Source organism: Gossypium arboreum, chromosome 7 (genome assembly GCF_025698485.1).
Source record: "Gossypium arboreum isolate Shixiya-1 chromosome 7, ASM2569848v2, whole genome shotgun sequence".
NCBI lineage: Eukaryota > Viridiplantae > Streptophyta > Magnoliopsida > Malvales > Malvaceae > Gossypium > Gossypium arboreum.
The window spans coordinates 5028558-5051006 of record NC_069076.1 but is presented as its reverse complement, the minus strand read 5'-3'; the positions used below and the strand labels follow the sequence as shown (position 1 = coordinate 5051006).

Here is a 22449-nt window from a genome sequence, read left to right as displayed (position 1 = left end):
ATTTATTTTTCAACATTAGTGAATTTCTCCTTCACTGTCCGTGATTTTTTCCTAAAAAAATCTCCACATAAAATTTGTGTTCTTATTTTTCTTTTCTTATTGCTTTATGATCATTCTACCGTTATTATCGACGTTTATTATAACATAAATTTTAACTTCACTCCTATACTTCGAGCGAAAAAGATATGTTAATACAATTTATTTACACAATTTTGCACTATATATCAGTTCATATAAAACAAGTGCCCACTTACTCACCTGTTTAAATCTATATATATATATAGTTTTGGGTTAATATAATTACATAAATAAATAATTCTAAATAAATAATTTTGTGAATTTTTGTTTTATTCAATTAATAACAGACAGTATGCTAATGGGATCATCAGTTTTGTTGAATTAAATGGTTAATGTTTCCTACTTGAGAACATTTGGATATAATGATTTTTGGTAACAAAGCTATGATCCTCTTGAAGTCTTCCCTTAATACAACTGCAACATTCAATTCCAAATGAAAAAGAAATGAAAATGATAGAGAAAAAAAATCCCAAATTAAATGAGAGAAAAAATTACATTTTTCTTTTCTGTATTTAACATTTAATTCAACATTAGCGTAAGCCCTTTAACAAGATCATGAATTTTAAAATAAGGCGAAAATTGAACTTTCAACTACTGATTAAGATTAAAAAAATTCTTATGATATCTCACCTATTTCTTGTAGTTATAGTTACTTCTACTTAGCTGTTTTCAACCATGTTTAGTGCATTATTGCTTGGGATAATTAAGTTAAAAAATCTCAACTATTGCTATACAGTAATAAAATATCATAAGGAGCTAGACCCTACCTTTAGTGTTGTCAATAAATTTTGGTGTTTTATTTAAGAGCCTCACTATACAGTAAATGATGAGGTCAACTATCTCTAAGATGATCATATTACTACTTTCGAATTTTTTGGTATATGTCAGCATTCAATTTAATATCCTAATAAGATAAGTAACGATACTATAACGTGAGATAAAAAGTAAATTAAATGCATTATATCGCACTATACTCTACAACTCGGCCAAATCCACCCTAAATTTTTTTATTTTTAATATAAAAGAATTTTCTAATTTGAGAATATAAAAAAAAAAAAACTTACAAATGTTAGGATTTGAATTCTCCAATTGTTGGATATCATACCTTAATACTATTTGCTTTTGTCAATGGAGATATGATAGATGAAAAACTCATTTTTATGCTTCCTAATGATTTTTTCCCCACTTGTTTCTATAGATAAAAGAAAATTCGTACTTTGAAATTGGTTCTTCCAGTGGATAGTGTTGTTGTCAGGTTGTCAATTTATATGCTTGTAATGTTGGTATAATAGTATCATAGATGTTGAAGAATCAGATTGTATTTTGTCTTTTTTATTCAAAAAATAAGTAAGTGTGTCCATGTACATTAAATCAAAGAGTAAATTAATTCTTTTTGTTGAAAATTTTATTCATTTCTACAGTTAAAAATTGATCATGTAACGTGTCATAGGTAACTAATGCTGGCATATAAAGATTATCTTTTAACAGTAAAAATGAATGAAATTTTTATCAGAAGATCAGTTTGCTCTCTAATCTAATATACAGAAACTAAATTGCCAAATTTTTTAGTAAAAGGGGACAAAATACAATCCGACTTCTAATACAATGACATCCACGATACTTTTACCCATAATATGCTTAAATAAACGTCAAATTACATTTTTCACTCTATATTTGTTCTTTACTTCAAACAAAATCTCGAGTTACTTGATTTATAAATTAGATTTAATTTAAATTCAAAGTTAATCAGAATCTAACGTAATTATCATTTATCGAAAATTCAATAAAAGACATTTTAAATATCAAAGAGTAAAAGCATACTCCAGCTAAACCCCTCTAAAATCATGATGATACATTAGAATTATAACTTCAAATCCATGAGATATCATCTCTTAAAAAATAACTAAGCTTTAGATTCCCAAAAGAAAACATGACAAAGAACATTTTGGGCATTAATGCTCCATGTTAGTACCATTGAAAATCTTGCCTTATTCAACAACTAATGTGAACTTCATTATTGTTAAATCCATAAGGGGTACGTGATTTTGTGTTTATGGAGAAATAACATAAAGGCAGTGGACCATCAGTGTCGTTGGATTCATATTTTCTGATGAAATACACACCATTGAAACTTTTAGCATGTAAGGACCATTCTCTTTTTAAATGTGATATAAATGGCCTCATCCATATGTTTGCCTTACCTCATCTTATCGTCAGGCATTATTACTAGCCTTTTAACCAAAAAATTCAAGGTCCTCAAATACATTAAGTCATCATAAGAGGCCATTAATTCTATCTGCACATAATCTTGCTTCTAGCTGCTCATGTGCATCTTCAAATTTCTGTATTGCAAATATCTTGTCTGAAGTCATCTTAATTATGTAAACGGCTACTTGATTCGTCTCTCTTAGAATGTGTCTAACACTTCATTAATTAATAGTCTTTAATATCCGATTAATCCTTCTCAACAAGGTTGAGGAAGAATCTCCCAATTGTTTGTCCTGGAGAGCATTAACCACATCTAAATTGTTAGTATTAATTAAGACATTATTCAACTCTTGTCTTTCAAGAAGAATTAAACCATCCATGACACCCCAAAGCTCAGCTTCAAAGACTGAACAGTCTCTCAAATAATAATTGAAACCTACATCTGATTTAACAACACCATCAATATATAAGATAATCCAATTACCTAATAAAGATAAATTGAAATCAGTAGTAAGCTGTCTTGGTGAGCCTTTCTTGTGAGCTAATTTTACTATTTTTAATACAACTCGAAAGAAAAAGAAAAACTAGTTTTATAAATCAAGTGTTAATGTGTTTATTACATAAACATTAATAACATGAATTAATTATATTTACTTAAAACTCAGCTTACTTAGAAAGATGATTAATTGAAGTATTCTACTTAGAGATACTGGTAGATCGAACTGGGTCCATATAGTAAGTTTTCAAGTTCAAGCTTAATTTAGTTTGAAAAATAATTTTTTATTCAAGTCGGCACAATTTAAAAATGTGCCCGACCCATACATATTTAAATTTTTAGATTAGTTTTTATTAATTTTTTAAATATAATGCACTAAAAAACACTAAAATGAAAGTTATTTAACAAATTAAAAAGTATTTATATTAAAAAACACTTTCATAAATATAATAAATATTTTACTGCATTAAATATAATTTTAAAATTTTATATTTTGAGTTGGGTTATTTAGTTGGGTAAGTTTTCTTTTAAGTTTTGGATAATGAATTTAATTGTTATTAGATTAATTATTTAATATAAATATAAATATATATAATTAATATAATATTTCCATAATATAATATATTCGAACCGCTCAGATAAAAGAAATCTTACCCAAAACTTAGCCCATATAAAAAACGAACATTAAATTTTACGCAAACTCATTTTTTAAACCTTATATTTTATCTAAATTTTCTCTTTTTCGATTAAATTTTTAAATTTAAAAAAAATGATCTAGCTTATGAACCGGACTAATTTTACCGTTAAGAGTGAAGTAGCCAAGGCATTACTTGTAGGAGTGGATCCTCTCTATGTTGGCATCAAGGAAATGATGGCAATGTAGTACAATTAAACAAATCCAAAAAAAACAAGACAGTTTTGCTTAAACTCCATAGATATGTATTAAGAAGGGTTTGGATTTTTTTTTTAATTTCACAAAATAGTAGTTAATTTTTTTTATGTGATTCAACGAATATTTGACATACAGTGATAGGCGGAATTATGTGAATAATTGTGAGATCAATTCACTCCGCAAAAGAAAAGCGGAATTACGTGAATGATTGTGAGGTCAATTCACTCCACAAAAGAAAAGGAAAAATAGATTATACTTATATTATAAAAAGAATTATACTTATATTTCTTTAATACTCTCTTTTGTATTTTTATAAAGGTATAAAGATGTAAAAAGTTCTCAAATTTTTAAAAAAAAAAGCAAATATGCCCTTTTTTTTTGTATTAATTTGGGTATTTGAACTTTTAAAATATATCAAAAAAGCCCTCAAACCTTTAAAAAAAACAATTAAGCCCCTACTTTTTTTTTTGCACTCAATTGGGTAATTGAATTTTTAAAATGCATAAAAAAGACCCTCAAAATTTTTTAAAAAAAGCAATTAAGCCCCTGCTTACTTTTTTTTTGCACTCAATTGGGTACTTGAATTTTTAAAATACATCAAAAAACCTCAAACATTTTCAAAAAAGTAATAAAGCCCCTACTTTTATTAAAAACTATAAAAATTAAAACCAATAAAAGCTATAAATATTATTAAATTTTAATAAAAATTAAAATATTAAAAATTATAAAAATTATAAAAATCGTAAAAGAAATATATAAAAATTGTCAATAATTATAAAATATATAGAAATATAAAAATTTATAAAATTTTATAAAATCGTAAGAAAATTATACAAAATGTAAAGAAATATAAATTTAAGTAAAAAAATTATGAAAATTATATTACCAAAAGGAGTATTTTATAATTTTCTATAACTTTTATTGATTTTTATTTTTTTATCATTTTCACCACATGTCATGTTGTGTTGTGACACGTAATGACTTTAATTGAAAAAAAACTAGGGTCATTAATTTTTATGATTTTTAAAAATTTTACGATTTTTATAAAAATTCTAATTTTTAACAAAATTTAAATCTTTTATATTTTATTAAAATTTAATAATTTTTCTAAAATTTATTATTTATTATTTTATAATTTCTTTCTAATTTTTAATAAGAGCGGTGGCTTAATTGCTTTTATGAAAAATTTTGAGGTCTTTTGATACATTTTGAAAGTTCAAGTACCCAATTGAGTGAAAAAAAGCAAGGCTTAATTACTCTTTTTTGAAGAAGAAGAAGTTTGAGGGCCTATTTTATATATTTTGAAAGTTCAAGTGCTCAATTGAGTAAAACAAAAAAAAGGGTTTAATTGTTTTTTTTAAAATAAGGTATTTTACACCCTTAAACCAATATACCCTTAAACCTATAAATTATCATCCAAATGATAAAGATAATATAAAAAGGGTATATTTACAAAAAGTACCTTATCAACCTCGCAATCACAACTTTTCTCCTAAAATTGCAAGAATAGATAAAAATTTCCAACCTCTTGATATAAAGACTATGTAATGATCTTATATCTAACAATATTATACATTGTTTTATCAATGACTAATATTGTACATTAGTTAACTTTAAAAATATTGCACATTAGTTGATATGAATTTCATAAATATTTTAATTTTTAAAATTTAATCTCATAATCTAATTTTTTGGCTTTTGAAAATTAAAATACGAATTAAAAACCTAAAAAACTAAAAATTTTATTTTAAGTAAAAAATAATGTTTTTAATTTTATTTAGAGAATTTTATTTTTAATTTTTATAAAATTATTAAATTTTATGTAACATAAACAACATTTAAATGATTTTGATTCTTTTATAAAATTATAACAAAAATTGACTTTTATAAAAAATTAGTTTTAGAATTTTTATTTTTATAAAATATACTTTTTATAAAATATTATGAAAATTATAAGCAAATTTGATTTTTATGAAACATTATAAAAATATGTTTAGTTTTTATAATTTTTGAATTATTAATATATATTTTATTTTTATTTTTATTTTTATTTTTTATGATAGCATCATTATGACATTATCATTGTCACGTGTCAAATATTAGATTTGTAACATGTCAAATATTCATTTACCAACATGATAAGTTAAAATATTACTTGTCTTAAGTACCATTTTATGTAGCGGAAGCCAAATGTAGGTACTAATTTGAAAATAAAAAATAGAGTACCATTTTGAATATTAAAGTCAAACTCATATACTAAATGTATATTAACCCATTAAGAGTTGAAGCCTACCAATTCAATGTATTCAACTTATTTATTTATGCGAGCGACATAAATACCTATATAGTTTTGAGTTAATCGTACCAAACATTTCTAAGTTATGGTTTTCATTTCAATTGGTATCTAAATTTTAAATCATTTTAATTACATCCTTAAATTATCGAGGTTATATCAATTATATCCTTCGTTACTAAAATCATAAATTTAACAATTAAATGACAAGTTAGATCTTATGTCATGTGACATAATTTAAAATAAAAATTTAAGAAAAAACGAATATTGTGAAAATCGACGTTTTAAAAGTTTTAAGATTTTTGAAACTTTTACGGAGGATTTATTGTTCACTTTTTTCAATTTTACTTTATTTTTTATTTTTACTTTTAAAATGTATGTGGCAAGATGTCATTTAACAGTTAAATTAACGATTTTAATAATGAAATGACTTGATTGATATAACATCGATGGTTTGGAGAAGTAATTAGAATGTTTTGAAGTGTAGACAACTTCACATAGTTTTTTATTTTTTATATATTACATGTCAATGGTCAAATTTTAATTTTTGTTCTTATACTATGCTCAAATTTGAGATTTAATTTCTGCACTTTAACCTATATATATATATATATATATATATATATGAATGAAAGGATATTAACCTATGAGCACACTAATGTCACGAGGCTAGAACTTTCGTTTTGCAATCATTGCGAACTTAGGTGATTTCTAAGATTTAAATCCGCCTAAGTCAGTCTAACTCTTGCAAAATGAGAATTCTAAGTAAAAATTTTCCAAGACACAAAATAAAATGGAAGCAACTCAAAACGAAAGAGGAACGACAGAACAGAAAATGTTATAAGAAAGTAATGTACACAAGATATTTGAGTAAATGCTCTCAAACCATCTCTATTACTTTAAAGGATTACAATTGAGTGATTACAAATAAGGGAGAATGCGTCTATATTTACCAAGGTTACCCTAATTTCTCTCAAGTGTTTTACTCAGTCACCAATGCTTTAAGTAGATAAGTTTCACCACATGTTCCATGAATCAAGCAAGTTTAAGTGGGTCAAATAAACCCCATTTAATCAATTGACCTCTGTGGGACGCTCTTTGCGCATTCGGCACTAACTTTGATCTGCCTCCTGTGACAATAGTCTCTCTCTCTATATAGAAAAATAGTTAAATTTCAATTTTGGTCTCTCTATTATGCCTAGATTTGGGATGTATTCTTTACACTTTAATTATTAACACAAATTGGTCTCTATATTTTCATAATGTTATTAATTAGTCCAAATAGTTAATATTGTTAGCTTTGTAATTAAAATATTATATGGTCAAATATAATTTGAATGTCTTCTGGGTCTTGAAAATTGACTTGTGACTTTCTGGTTTTGCCTTGTTTTATATATATATATATATATAAGACAATGGTTAAATTTTAATTTTGGCCCCTATTCCGTGCTTTATTTACTTTGATTTGATATAATTTAATCTTTTTTTTATAATGTCATTAGTTAATCTAAATAGTTAATATTGTTAAGTAATGTTGACCTCAATTTTTCTTAAGAATACTATTTTAACCAAAAAAATTTATCATGACGAGTTTGGACGAGCTCTTTTAAGAAAAAAAGACTTAGTTTTTTCAATATTATTATTATTGTTACATGACTATCAAATGAATCAGGGGCGAAGCTAGAAAATTTTTTTAGGAGGGGCCAGATGAAATTTTTATTTTTTATAGTTTATATTTTTAAAATTTGTAAAGAATTAAATCGAATTTTTATAATTTAGAGGGGTCAAAGTGTAATTTTACCTTTACTAATTTAAAATTTTAAAAAAATTCAAAGGCCTAAAATGTAATTTTACATTTTAGGGGGGGCCAGAGCCCATGCCAGCCCCTGACTATGCCCCTGAAATGAATATATTTTTTTAATTGAAAATATTATAACAATGAGTTTAATAAAATAATTTTAATGATGATAAAAATTAGACTTAAAATTTTAAATCTAAAAATAAAATTTTAAAATAAAAATATAAAAACTAAATTCCATCTAGCATATTTTAACGTATTTACAAATGAAAATGTAAAATATATTCTAGGACAGGTGCACACCTTTTACCCGAAGTTGTCCAAATGAACTTAGCCCAATAGCCATCCGAATTTTTAAGGCCGGTACAAAGCCCAACATATTCCTTAGCTATTTAATCTTGCTGTCTTTGGAAGTTGGAACATGGCAGTCTTGTTAGAGTTTGACGAAATTCAGAGTAAAATCGAATCGAGTGGAGCCGAGTCAAGTTAAACTCTTAAACATAAGATAAAAATTTTTTAACCTTATTTTTTTCTTTCATTTACAAAACTTAAATATTAAAAATTAGAAAAGAAAAATCGAGAATAAGCGAATTTGAAATAGGCAAATAGCATCACTTTATTAATAGCCTCATCACCATGAAAAAATAAAGGCCCTATCACAAGATAAACTTGAAAGGAGATAACAGGGAGGGAGTAATATATACAAATAACAAAGTAAAATTTAAGTGTTAGTGTTGGATCGAAATGAAAAAATTTTGAGTTAATTGAATTGTTGAGTTTTATTTTATTATTCTAATTTGATTTGAATTTTTTTATAACTGAGTCAAGTGAAATGATATTCGAGTGTAATCGGATTGAGTGAAATTGTTTGAGTTAAATTAAAAAATTAAACATGTCAAATTAAAATTTTGTTACGGTATAACTAATTACATGTTAAAACATATAAATTTGAAACTATATAAACCTAATTGTACAAGAAATTAGCTTTTCTCAATAAAATAAAACTTTTAAGAGATTTCAGTTTATTCTAGGGGTGTTTAAACAGTTAGCTGATTGGTTAATCGAACCAAATTAGTATTAATCGAATTAATCAAATTTTTTAATCTTTTAGCCTTTAATTGTTAATTGAACCAAAATATTTCAGTTAATTCAGTTGGTTAACCAAATTAACAGAAATTTATATGTTCTTTTTTTCTTTTTGTTAAAACGAGTATAAAAATATATAAATAAATTGATAATATTCATTTGACCAAATTAACCGAATTAGTAATAGCCATTCATATAATATATAATATTATTTACTAAGTTCAGTTAATTTTGTTAATTATCCGATTTCGAACTAAATTAACCGTTAACTGAAATTTCAAAAAAACTTTAACCGACCTCTGACCGAACTAAATCTATTAACTGAGTTAAATAGTTCAACCAATTAATTTGATTTTAAACGAAATTTAAACTCCCTTGATTTATTCTCTCATTCCTTTGATTTCTTTCATTGTCAGTACAAATAATTTCATCATTTTTCTGGGAAGGGGAGCACCCAAAATCTATGAAGTCAACACTGTACTAATAAATGCCTTATCTAACATCTAGTAGTTGTTGCTGTTGTCATCTGGGCTGGCTGGCACAAACTAGACCAACAACCCAATTCCTCAATTAGCATGAACTTGTGATTATATTTTAGGATTACTTAAGGTTAAAGTGTTTCTCTTTTAAATATTGTACAATTCATTATATACATTTTAGGATTAAATCACTAGTTGAATTTAAACTTAGTAAAATTTCCCATATTAGATTTTGAATTTTTTTTTCAAGTTAGGCCATGAACTTGACAATGTTCTCAAGTTAAGGCTTAAACTAGACAACTGTTTCTATATTAGGGTCTGAATTTGACAATTATTCTCATATTATGCCTAAATTCTAAGATTTTCAAGGATTAACTTGAAAAAAAAGTTTAAACTTCAAGATGATTAGGGCAAACTTAAATAAAAAAAAATTTGGTCCTAATGTAAGAATAATTGTGAAGTTTAAGGCCTACCTTTAATAAAGAAAATTTAATTTAATTTCGGATTTAAAAAACTAAATCTCTGATTTTTGTTGTGTAAAACCATCTTAAATCAAAGTATTCCCACCAAATGAAAAGGATTGCAAAAGTTTTTATTGGAATTTGTAAATTATTAGATACCTTATGCATTGATTGATGGAAGTTCACAAAAATGCTTTCCTTTTGTTACAAGGTTTTATTTTAAATTTAAATTTACATTGGATTGGAAAGCTTGTCAACAATCAAAGGACAAAAGGTTCATTTTCATTGAGCTTTAAAAGAATATTGGGAGACATTAATGTTCTTTATCCCAATTTGTTTTATAGGTTGGGCATATTCAAAAGTTGAATTTGGATGTGTCTATCAATACAACACTTTTCTTTATTTTTTTAGTGAATTACAAGAAAAGAATAAAATGTTAACAATAACGTGACTAGTGCAACTCGAACTCAGACTACACCTAAGAGAATGAACACCTTAATTATCAAGCTAACATATATGATTCAATACAACACTTTTCTTTCATCCTGTGTAATTCAATAAATGAAGTTTTGAGAACTTAACAATATTTCATTAATTGATAAACCTCACAATCCCAATTAGGTTAATTGATGAAATTGGGTTTAAAATCTCCCCCCCCCCCAACCCCTTTTTGTGTCCTTGGATTGGTACATAGTTCCCACTCTCAGTTGGAGCAGTGAAATATCCCTATCAAATTCAGGGCATACAGCTCACCAATTGGACCTTAGCTACATAAATAATGGACAAGTATTTTTTTTCCCATACGTATTCTAGTCATATCTATGGACCATTCTTTTTATTTGGACTTTAATCATGCAAGAATATATTTATCTATCCAGATAGAAGTATTATCGAGATTTCTATATTAAGAGTAAAATTGTATTTTATTTTTTATATAGAAAATGAATAAATTAACTTTTGTATGCTAGATAAAAAATAAATTAAGTTTTTGGTTAAAATTCTATCTACCATTAAGTGATGATGTAACTGATAGAGTAAGTAGGTAACGCACATGACGACGCATACTTCATAATTGAATTTTTAATCTGAACAACTATTTATCCAAATTTATCATGAAGTAATTTTTCAAATGATTATAAGAATATTAAAATATAAAAATTATTCAAGAATTATAAGAAATTATTAAAATTAATAAAATTATTTAAAATTACAATAAGTATTTAAATTGCAAACTAATTATCATCATTGAGCTACAATTTATTTAAATATTTGATAATTATTATAAAGAATTACTATAAATATATAAAAAGAATTGAAATGACAAATAACTAGAAAAATAATGTAAAATTAAACGAAAGTGAAAGCTTTTGTTTTAAGTAATTGTTTAATTTGCATCTTATCTACTGTTAAGTGGATCAAATTAAGAAAATATGTTATAAATTTGGACTAAAAAACATTTTAAGAGGAATATGATCAGTGTGTAATATAAATAACGCTGATTAAAAACAAAAACAAATTATTAAATTCTATTATTTTGGATTTATAGTTTAGTAAGGGTTATTTAATTTTGGTTATTTATTTTAAATTAAGATTAAGTTTTAAATAATTTTAATAATTTTTTATATTTTTATAATTATTTAAAAAATCACATCTAACAAAATTAAGGCTTAACGTGTAAAAAGCCCTCAAACTTTTTTAATAAAAGCAATTAAGCTCTTGCTTTTTTTTTTTTTTGCACTCAATTGGGTACTTAAACTTTCAATATGCATTAAAAAGGCCCTCAAACTTTTTTAAAAAAAGCAATTAGGCTACTGCTTTTTTTTTGGCACTCAATTGAGTACTTGAACTGTCAAAATGCAACAAAAAGGCCCTCAAACTTTATTTTTAAAAAAAAGCAATTAAGTCTCTGTTCTTTTTTTGCACAAATTATGTACTTGAACATCCTAAATACATCAAAAAAATTCTGGGAAGGATCTAGGGGCTGATAGGGGCCCCGAACCCCTAAAATGAAAAAGTTTCCATTTAGGCACTTTATAATTTATAAAACTTTTAATTAGTAATGGTAAAATTACACTTTGACCCCCCAAATGATAAAAATTGATTTAATCTTCTAAAAATTTAAAAAAATATAGGCTATTAAAATTGTGAAATTGTATTTTTACTATCATAAAAATATATAATTTAATCCCCCAAAAAAATTTCTGACTTCACCCCTACTCCCTTAAGTCATATTTCTTGATCCACTACTAAAAATGGCCCTTTGATCGTTAACTTTAATGGTTGATCATTAAAGTTAATTTCTCCTAATTTTTTCAATTAAAGCCACTATATGTCACAATCACGGCGTAAAATGTAGCAAAAAAAGATAAAAAAAAATAAAAATTTTATAAATTATAAAAGGCCTAAATGAAAAAATTTTCATTTTAGGAAGGTCGGAGCCTTAGATCCGCTCATGGCGTTTTTAATGTATTTTGGTAATTCAAATATCCAATTAAATGTAAAAAATGAAGAAGCAAGAGCTTAATTGCTTTTTTTGAAAAAGTTTAAGGGAAATTTTTTTTGCATTTTGACAATGCAAGTACCAAATTGAATGCAAACAAAAATAAAAAAGACTTAATTGCTTTTTTTTTAAAAAGCTTTTAAGGTTTTCTTTAATGCACTTAAAAAGTTTGAATACTCAATTGAGTGCAAAACAAAAACAAAGGCTTAATTACTTTTTTGAAAAATTTAAAGAAATTTTACACTCTTACACTAAAAATTAATTATTTAAAAATTATTTACTCCCTTAAGCACAAAATTAATTACTTTAGGATAATTATTATTTAAATATTTGCTAAGGTACATGAAAGTCATATTTTACTACTTGCTTGCTCCATGAATCATATCATCCCGCTTAAAGAAAGAAAGAAAGAAATGTGATTTAGATTAATTTATCTATTTTTTTTAATTAAAAATTCTCAAAATAGTTTTACCGGCTGCCTACTGGTAAATTAGAGGGAGGGAGGGGTGATTGAGTGAGTAGAGAGAAGTCAGCTTTCAATCTCGCAATCAAAAAGTAAACCATTTCCGTAGGGTACTGACAACCAGTCTGAGCCGAAGCTTGGTTAGTTGAGTGTGGGTCAGCATTCCACCTCAAGCTTTATGTCCTTTTGCACGTACATACATACAGGCTGGCTATCCCACTTTCATTTCATTTCATATCATAATAAATAAATACATCAATCTCAAAATATTGGATCTGAGAATATTAACAATAGCTGATGAGGCAAGTAGAGGGTGAGGTGAGGGGCCTGACTGATAATTTATAACCACAAAGACAGAGCAAGGGATAGGATCTTGAGGATGGAGACACTGTCGGCTAGTTTAGACATTTTATCAGATTAATATACAATAAACATTCATGCTGCAGCATTCAACAAAATAAGCTGGCTAGGATCATCCTTCTTCAAAATCAAATGCACAAATTCACATATAATAGGGGATAGTTATATAGTCAATAGTGGATGGGGAAAGACGACAAACAGACAAAACTAAAAACACCTCAAAACAACTTACCAGTTAAATCGGTCACCGCCTCTTCTACAAGTTCTTCTAGCAACCTCCATTCTATCTCTCTTTCCAAATTATCTGCTTCCCATTGCATTTGATCAATCCACCCTTTACCCACTACTTCTTTCTGCAACACCCTTTCCACCACCAGGCTGTCACTGTCCCCATCATCACAACCCAAACATTTCACCTCACCGGAAAACCATTCCTTCATTTGGGCCCACACATGGTCAACCAGCATGGGTGATGCACCCTCCTTGACTATCATCTGGGCCCTGCCAAATGACATAGCTTTCATGCACCTGTCTGACCCATAACCCGAGATTTCTAGTAATGCTGCATTGACACAGTCAAATATGAGCTTCCTGTTTGATCTCCATTGTCGTCTCTTAGCTTCATGCAGAGGCTCCTTGTCATTCAAGTTGGCATATTTGTCTCTCAAGCATGGGTCCAGTGGGCTTTCAGCCGAATGCCACCTGGCAAAAAATGAATCTAACTGCACCTCACCATTGAGACCAGCAGCTGATAATAATAATTGGACAAATAAAAACCAATCTTGTTCTTCTTCCTTGGCGCCTGGGGAAACTGAAGAGAGCTTTGATGGATATAATAATGTGGCTGTCTCTGAACAAGAATCATCCCATGAGAGGGTGCGAGCAATTGATTCTATAGGTGGTGACTTGTCAATCAAGTTAGACCTAGGTGGCACCCCCACTCCTGTAGTAATAAAAGGGACAATGGATGAGGACTGAGGATAAGAGAAAATAAGGATTAGACAAATTACAACTATCCCAAATTAACAAGTGAAGTTTACCTCGGTGCACCGGTTTGGTACCACCAGAGGACTCTGAAATCATGTTCTCATCCTCCTCAAATGGAGGTTCTAAAACCGAGATGGGGCTTGGCTGTTCCTGATTCTCACTTATATGGACAGGCATTAAAGGTTTTGCTACAGACAGACCTCCCTGCAAACGTAAACAAGTATTCAAAAATGATATTCTGACCTCTTATGTTGCCTAAGAGCATGACTGACTTTTGTCATTAACAAGATCAATTAATGACAGAAATAATGACACTCTTAAAACCGTAAATGATGACTTTTTTTGTTCAAACAGATTAATCCAAAACTTAAATTGCTTAAAATTACATTACAACCCTAGATTCTTTGTATTGGCAATATGCATTCTAAACCCCACCCCCATTAGAGGAATTATTTATTCACAAAACTCGAGGTTACCCTTCCATTAAATCAGTAACATCTCTAACCATATTCCTAGAATTATCCCCATTCACATTCAGCATTCACAGCGTTCATACAATAGGAATGGACCTTTGAAGTTTACGTGCTGCCCTGTTTTCTAGATTAAATAAATGGGAGGCAACATATTTCAATGCAGAAAAACTAGAGTGGGTTGAAAGAAACTAAAGAAGTTTGTACTACCTCCGTAGTGATCATGCCTAGCTTCTGTCCTATGCCAATCAGATCTGGTAAAGGAGTTTTACTTGCTGATCCACCTACAACAGGAGACAAACACTCTTGGATGTAACTGTCATTAACACACTGAGATGCATCATTGCTAATCTTCCGAGGGTGAATTATGGGTGACCCTGGTGTTCCAGGAGTCACAGATGGAGATTCATCTGTAGATTGAGATCCACTATATTTTTCTTTATTCGTTTTCTTATTCTTTGAGAAAAATAAACTTGACACCTTCCCCTTTAAAGATGATTTCATGCTCTTTGTCTTCATAAGTTCCTTGGGAGCTTGTTCTTTGCTAGTTTCAGGATCTGAAATTTCATTGTTAAGCCTGACACCATAAATCGTGGAAGACCCAGGCACAGATTTTGACCTCATAATATTTTTTGGAGAATCACTTGTACTTTCTTCTTCATACAAATTACTAGCTACACAGGAAGTTGATCCCCTACGTTCTTGTTCCTTACTACTTCCCTCTTCTTCAGATCTCACCAATTTCTTTGTATCTGAAAGAGCAAGCATCTCACCCAATGTGCTTGAGCTTCTCCTGCCATGTCTTTGTTCTTGAGAACTACCGTTTGAAGTCATCATGGCCCATCTCTCTGAGAGCCGCTTCTTTGCTTCCCTACAAACCGAGGACTCAGGAGAACATGATACGCGACTGAAGGGTGAGGAAGAATAAGGGCTAGCAAACCTATTGATGTAATCCCATGAATGTCTAGAAGTTGGTGACATGACTTCTGAATCACTGAGGTTTTCCACAGGATACTCATTTTCAGATCTATTGCATGAACTATCATCACCGGTGTAACCATTGGAAAACACAGAAGAAAGTAAAGTTTCATCCCTCCTGTGACCCATAAGATTTTCACGCATATGCCTAGTGATTTCCTTCGCCACTTCTTTTGATTCTCGTGCATCATCTTCTTCAGGTTCGTCATAGAAATCTCCTCCATGTAATATCCTAGGCAAAGGGGGCGATGGAGATGCTGGAGTCCTAATAATGTCCTGATTCTTCCCAGGGCTGGGCTTCAGTACCACTATTCTAGTTGGTTGGGAAGGATATTCCTCAACTTTTGGACTGGGGAAAGGAGAAGTTGCAGTGTTATTTCTACCATATCCAGTTACTTGACCTATCTGAACCGGTTTCTTTGTCTGGTTATCACCCTTCTGCCCTGTTCCGACAAATTTTTCATTGTCAACCATCTTAGAAGGTCTAAGAACAGTTATACGTTTTGTCTGAGGCGGTAGAGATGAACACCGGAAATTGTTGAGATGCTGAGAGAACGTGGAATTTGGCTCTTCCAGAAACTTGAGGAATAACTCTCTATTGGAACTTAAGACTTCCAGTGCATCTTGAAATTCCTTGGACTGGCGAAGCTTTTCATCTGTCACTAGATGTTTTGCTTCCATAAACTTCTGACGAACTAAAGCCATTTTATTCTCATTTGCATTATCACTATACCTCCCTTTTTGTGGAGAGCTGTCTCTTGAATAAGTAGTTCTTGGGGATTGTTGCCAGATTTCATACACATCTTTGTATTTGTTCGGCACTTCATAGGGACTTACTTCGCATTGCATTTGCTCATCTGGAAAGCTTTGATCCTGCTCCCAGCTTTCCACTGGTATCTCAGAGTGACACGAAGAATGTCGAGAAGGGCCTTTAAAACGGCATCTTTGTGCAGATGAATTATGCTGCTGCCTAGGTAGCGCATCAAGGCCCATCAGCTTAGCAACGACATTGGGTGGGTTACACTTAGACTCCACATCTTTTGACATTTCCTGGGCTAGGAGCATTTTCATGGGTGTTACATTACCTTTCTTGTTTGAAAAAGTCCTCAACTCAGATACAATCTGCACACACCAAAAGATATAAAATAGGTCAGGATACAAGTTATTTAATATTTTAACTCAAGTGAAAGATAGAGAGGCAGGTTGTGCACAGAATCTCTTTCCAACTTGTTTATAACAGTTACTGTTGCAGAGTCTAAAAAATCCAATATTTACCACTTTATCCTCAATTTGATCTCCAAAGGTTGGGCTTGGCATCCTTACGACATCAGATTGACTCCTAGAGAGTGAGGAACCTGCACATCAGCCGGCATCATGTTAAAAGAGCAAGATAAATATGAACAACCCAAAATACAATAAGCGGTGCAAAACTTCCAGTGAGCTAACACCAGAAACATAGAAAGGCGAAGAAAAGGCAATTATCAGTACTTAAGTTAATCAACATGAGTTAGAACAACTGACCCCCAGAATCAAAATAAAATTCCATTATCTTAAACCATTTTAAAATTTTTAAAATTTTGTAAGAAAAAAGAACTTTTACAAATGACATCTTATAGAGTTCTGAAATTGCTTCAATTAATAAGGTACAAGAGAATGCTAAACGTCGAATTGAAGGGAAGGGAAGGGAAGGGAAGGGAAAAAACGAATACTGAGACAAATGATGATCATGCCAAGTTATAATCCCATGACCAAAGAACAAATGTTAAAACTTCAAAAGCAAAACAAACAAACAAAAATATACTAGCTTCTTCATGAAAAGGAAATCACCATCACGATGCGGTTTATCAGTAAGCAGGCGGTTTCCAGGAACACCCGAGTTCAGATCAAACAGGTTTACCATCCTGCCCAGGCATCCTGGAAACTTTTCAATATTCTGACCTTTCTTGTGCTGAATTCCATTCATTTCAATACCTGTTAACCACACAAATCAAAAGTACCAAATTCATTTCCAAAGTTTCTCTCAATATACAAAAAGAAAATTAAAATTAACTAAGAGCAAAGGAAAATTGTCAAATTCAAGTTACAAATCGGTTATATGAGAGCACAGTCATTCCAGGAAATTTCTCAATATTCTGACCTTTCCTTTGCTGAACTCCATTCATTTCAATACCTGTTAACCACACAAACACATAATACCAAATTCATTACCAAGGTTTATCTCCTAAAGTTACAATGAGAATATTAAAATCGACTAAGAGAAAAAGGAAAATGTCAATTTCAAGCTGCAAATCAGTTAAATGAGAGTAAAAATTTCAAGCTGCATTTAACAGAATAAACTTCAAAGAAAAATTTAAAATCCAAAAAGTAAGAATAATAACAATTTTGACTCAAAATTAATTAACATTGCAGGAACATTGTAATCCAATGTCCCAACTACCAACCAACTGAAAATACAGTACTCCTAGAATTCAAACATGCACCAAATAAGAAAAGAAAAGCCAAGGGGGCTTGAAAAACAAAGGAATGAAGAAAAAAAGGAAGCTGATTTTGAAGGGATGCGAAGAATATAAAGTTAAATAAAAAGACAAATCTAATATTCTTACATATTGAAAAATTAAGAAATATTCTCTTTTTTCTCAAATGGTGTATCACATCACAGATTCACACGTCGCTATAACCTCTGAACAAAAAACTGTAAAGTATTCTCTATTTTTAAGAGTCAAAAATTTTCCCTAATTTGACAGTGATCAAAGTGAGGAATCAACTACATTCATTGGAAAATGAGAAAAAAAATTATCAAATGAAGAAAATAATATTATCCTAAATCAAGTAAAGAGAACGAACTTTGAGATTCAAAAATATATTGAATCAAAAGGAGAGAAGTTAATTTCAAATGAAATAAAATAAATAGCTTCCAAAAAAATCCGAAACTGTTGCAGAGTTCAAAGGAAAAACAAATCTAGAAACAGAGATTTCGATTTCATTTTGCAGTTACACTTCCGTGAAAATAATAAAATCTTCTGAGAAAAAAAAAAGGAGAGATCGAAGAAGAAGAAGAAGAAGAAGAAGAAGAACGCCAGAAACACTGATACTGAAAAGTACTTCTTAGCTCTCCCTAGAAACTGACAATGCCAAGGAAACGCTGTCGTTTCCCGTACGGGTAAGAAGCAGAGACTAGTTTAGAGAGAGAGAGAGACCTGGTGATCAGAATCTAACATCACGTGAAATGTAGCCGTAGATCCACCGGAATCTGACAATCACGGCGGAAACCGGCGGCGACGTTTCAGTAAAATGCGTGTCGAGTGTATGGCTTTTTAGAGGTTTACCTTTTCTCTGGTTATGGAAATGTAAAAAAAAAAAAAGCGCCTTTGTTTTTCTCTCTCCACCGACTCTGAAAGTCGGATTCTAAACAGCTTATTTAATTCTGATTCGTTTATGGGTTTCAATTACGGAAGAGAGAGAGAAAGAAGAAGAAGAAAGTAAGAAGCAGCAGCTAAGAGAGAGAGAAAGCGAAAACCGGGACGTGAGTTGAGTAAGTGAGTAAGTGAGAGCGTGGGCGCGTGGGGGGTTAATGAGTTAAATATTGCTCCTTTTATTTCCCAAAAAGTTAATAATCATGAGTAAATGATTTTTCTTCATGATTTTCCATTTACGTCCTCCATCTCTTTTTTATTTTTCATTGAGTCCCTAATTTTCACTTTTTTTTAATTATGTTTTACTGCCTAAGGCAAGCGTTGATGTATTTACAAATATTTTTCAACACATTTTTTAGGCTCAATGCGTAAAAAATCTTCAATTTTTTTTAAAAATTAAGTCTTTTTTTTTTCATTCAACTGAGCACTTAAATTTTAAAAATACATCAAAAAAGCCCTCAAATTTATTTAAAAAAACAATTAAGCCCTCATTTTTCATTCAATTTGGTACTTGAACTTACAAAATACATAAAAAAAACCTCAAAATTTTTCAAAAAGCAAGCCCCTACTCTTATTAAAAATTTAAAAATATAAAAATAAATTTTAGAAATATTATTAAATTTTAGTAAAAATATAAAAAATTTAAATTTTATTAAAATTAGAATTTTTATAAAAATCATAAAAGATAAAAAAATTGTAAACTTTTATAAAAATCATAAAAAAATTAACGACCTTAATTTTTTTCAATTAAAGTCATCACATGTCGCAACATAGCGTAACATGTGATCGAAAATGATAAAGCTTATAGAAAACTTATAAAATGCTTCTTTCCTTACGATAATTTTATAAAAAAATTTACAAAATTTATATTTCTTTACATTTTGTATAATTTTCTTATGACTTTATAAAATTTATATTTTTTATGATTATTATAAAATTTACAATTTTATATTTTTTTACTATTTTATATTTTTCTAATTTTAATATTTGAATTTTTTATTAAAATTTGATAATATTTATAGCTTTTATTTATTTTTATTTTTCATTTTTTATTTTTAATAAAACTGGGTTTAATTGTTTTTTTAATATGCATTTTGAAAGTTCAAGTACCTAATTGAATATAAAAATAGTAAAAGCTTAATTGCTTTTTTAAAAGGTTTGAGGCCTTTTTATACATTTTAAAATTCAAGTACCCAAATGAGTGTAAAAAAAAGCAGGGACGTAATTGCTTTTTTAAATTTGAGGACTTGTTTCACCCTTTAGCCTATTTTTTATACAATAAATATTAACTTTATTACAATTTAGACTTATTAGATTTTTTTAATAATTTAAAGATTAAATTGATCTATCTAATTATAAAAGACTAATTTAATCCAATTATAGGAGCTCTTAAACAATTTAACCTATTTACAAGTCAGATTTAATTACGTAAGATATTAATGTTTCACATAATTGTTGAAACTCGATTTAAAATGTCAGCTCAAAGTTTGTTCATACCTTCCCAATTTATACATATTTTCTTTTTGTTTTTTAGAAAATATTTTATTTTATTTATTATTTAATAATTTTATATATTTTCAATTTTATTAAAATTTCAAACATAAATAATGTAACATATGTTTTAATATTTATGTTTCATATAGTATGAATTAAATAACATATAAATAAATATAATATAATATAATATAAACTTGAAAAAAATCGAGTGAAGTTTAACTAGGATGATAATGGATCAAAGAGAGTAGATATTACTAAATTCATTCTTGCTTCTGCAATAGACATATGCTTTTGCTTCACCACCTGTCCGCTCTACTATAGATATATAATCTTGAAAACCATTATCACCTCCATAGATGTTAGATGCATTCATTCTCACCCCACCTCGCTCCAAACCGCCTCAATTTAATTTTTGTTATTTATCTTTTATTTTTTTTAATCTTTTTAAAGTCAACTAAATATTTAAACATAATTCTTCAAAATTATTTAAACATAAAATATATGATTTTTTCTGTAATACATTATTATATTTTTATCCTTTTAATAATTTATATATATAAAAGTAAAATGGTAATTTGATATAATGAAGCGGCTCGATACAGGATAAATAATTATCATAATCGTTTCACACTCACTATTCAAAAAAAAAATGAAAATTTCATCGCATCCTATCTCACCCCGCCCACACATCTACTTTTCAAACAGAAAATTATGTTCCATTCAGAACAAATCAATTCGAAATCCATCAAATTTTTTAAATTTTACATACTCCAATTTTTTTTATAAGAATTTATTTTCAACCTTAAATAGTCTATGTTGGATTAAATTTTTACCCCAAACTTTTTTTAGTCAAATATTTTATATCCCATGTCTTCTAAACTTTTGGAATAGTCAAATTAGGTGCTCTCTCACCTATATTTCTTTGTATTAGTTTTGACTTTTTGAGGTTTCTATATAATGCATTCTAAATTAATATAATAAATTATTAATCGATTTATTTTTAGTTCGATCAACATAAGTATTGTTATCAATGTAGAAGAATATGGGTTTGAGTGCGTTAAAACACATTATCCTCCTATTTAATGAGTTAGAAATGAGTTATAAGTAGTTCAAGGACTTTATAAAAAAGAGAGATATAATAAAAATCTATAATTAAATTATTAAAAAATATATAATAAATTATTAATTTAGTTAAGAAACAAAAATATAATTATTACTAATTAATAAAATATTAAAATTAAAATTTAGTGGTAAAATTTTAAGTTTTTGGAAAAAGAAATCCACAAAATGTTAAAAAGGGAGTCCAATCGTACAATATGGTTATTTTGTTTTTGGGATAAAATTATAGGATTGAGAGATCATTGGACAGCTCTAATAAGGTCGTAAATATTTAGGGATTTTTACTTCAATAATATAAAATAAATAAATACCAGGATAACGTCACTAATATTCATAAAAATGGAAACGAAAGTCGGGGATTTCCAGTTTTATTCTTCTGTATGAAAAATCCATTTATCCCCTCTTCTTTTTCAGCTTAAAAAATTACATTTTATTAAAAACAATAAAAAAATAGTTTTTTTATTTGTACATGTAAAAAGGACAATGTATTTTAAGTTTGAAATATGAGTACCACCGATTAGTCAGATTTTACTCAGAAAAATATTTTCCTTTTAAAGAAGAAAGGAGTGCAGCTGATTGGTCAGACTGCACCGGTTATTTATTATAGAGTTTGCCTAGATTTGTGAATCTTAGTATCGTTATCCTATTCTAGTATTTATTTATTTATTTTATATTATTGATGTAAAAAACCCTAATATTTATAAAGAATGGAATTTGTTTGTTTTTTAACAATTACTTTTTTTCATTTTTGCAAAATATAAAAATTTAATTAAAAATTTCAACAAAGCTTTGGATTGGGAAATAATTACTCACCTAAACCTTTAAATATCAAGAAAAAGAAGTAAATATTTATAGACTTTTATGTAAAATA

At 28.5% G+C, this 22449-nt stretch overlaps 1 protein-coding gene across 3 annotated transcripts; it reads right to left on the bottom strand.

The window, feature by feature from the left end:
* Positions 1 to 13232: 13232 nt before the first annotated feature.
* Positions 13233 to 19137, bottom strand: LOC108451306 (uncharacterized). 3 transcript variants are annotated; one of them, XM_017749018.2, is made up of 7 exons: positions 18747 to 19137; positions 17634 to 17719; positions 17377 to 17520; positions 16825 to 16904; positions 14782 to 16671; positions 14155 to 14305; positions 13233 to 14057 (listed from the first exon to the last, which is right to left on the bottom strand). In XM_017749018.2, exons 3-7 carry the CDS (start codon positions 17510 to 17512, stop codon positions 13333 to 13335), a joined length of 2982 nt encoding a protein of 993 aa, XP_017604507.1. In that variant the 5' UTR covers positions 17513 to 17520; positions 17634 to 17719; positions 18747 to 19137; the 3' UTR covers positions 13233 to 13332. The 3 variants fall into 3 exon arrangements, with proteins under 3 accessions (XP_017604507.1, XP_052886483.1, XP_017604501.1); XM_053030523.1 differs by having other exon boundaries at positions 17687 to 17719; positions 18876 to 19137; XM_017749012.2 differs by having other exon boundaries at positions 17687 to 17719; positions 18747 to 19136.
* Between the last annotated feature and the right edge of the window lie 3312 nt (positions 19138 to 22449).

Bases quoted from the DNA above. Each gene is read 5' to 3' on its own strand.
- LOC108451306 (XM_053030523.1), bottom strand. From the start codon at position 17,711: ATGAATGGAGTTCAGCAAAGGAAAG. The intron at 16,905-17,376 runs GTGATTTCCTTT...GCTGATGTGCAG, and splicing joins TGATAAACCGCATCGTGATG to GTTCCTCACTCTCTAGGAGT. The intron at 16,672-16,824 runs GTAAATATTGGA...TGGTGTGTGCAG, and splicing joins ATCAAATTGAGGATAAAGTG to ATTGTATCTGAGTTGAGGAC.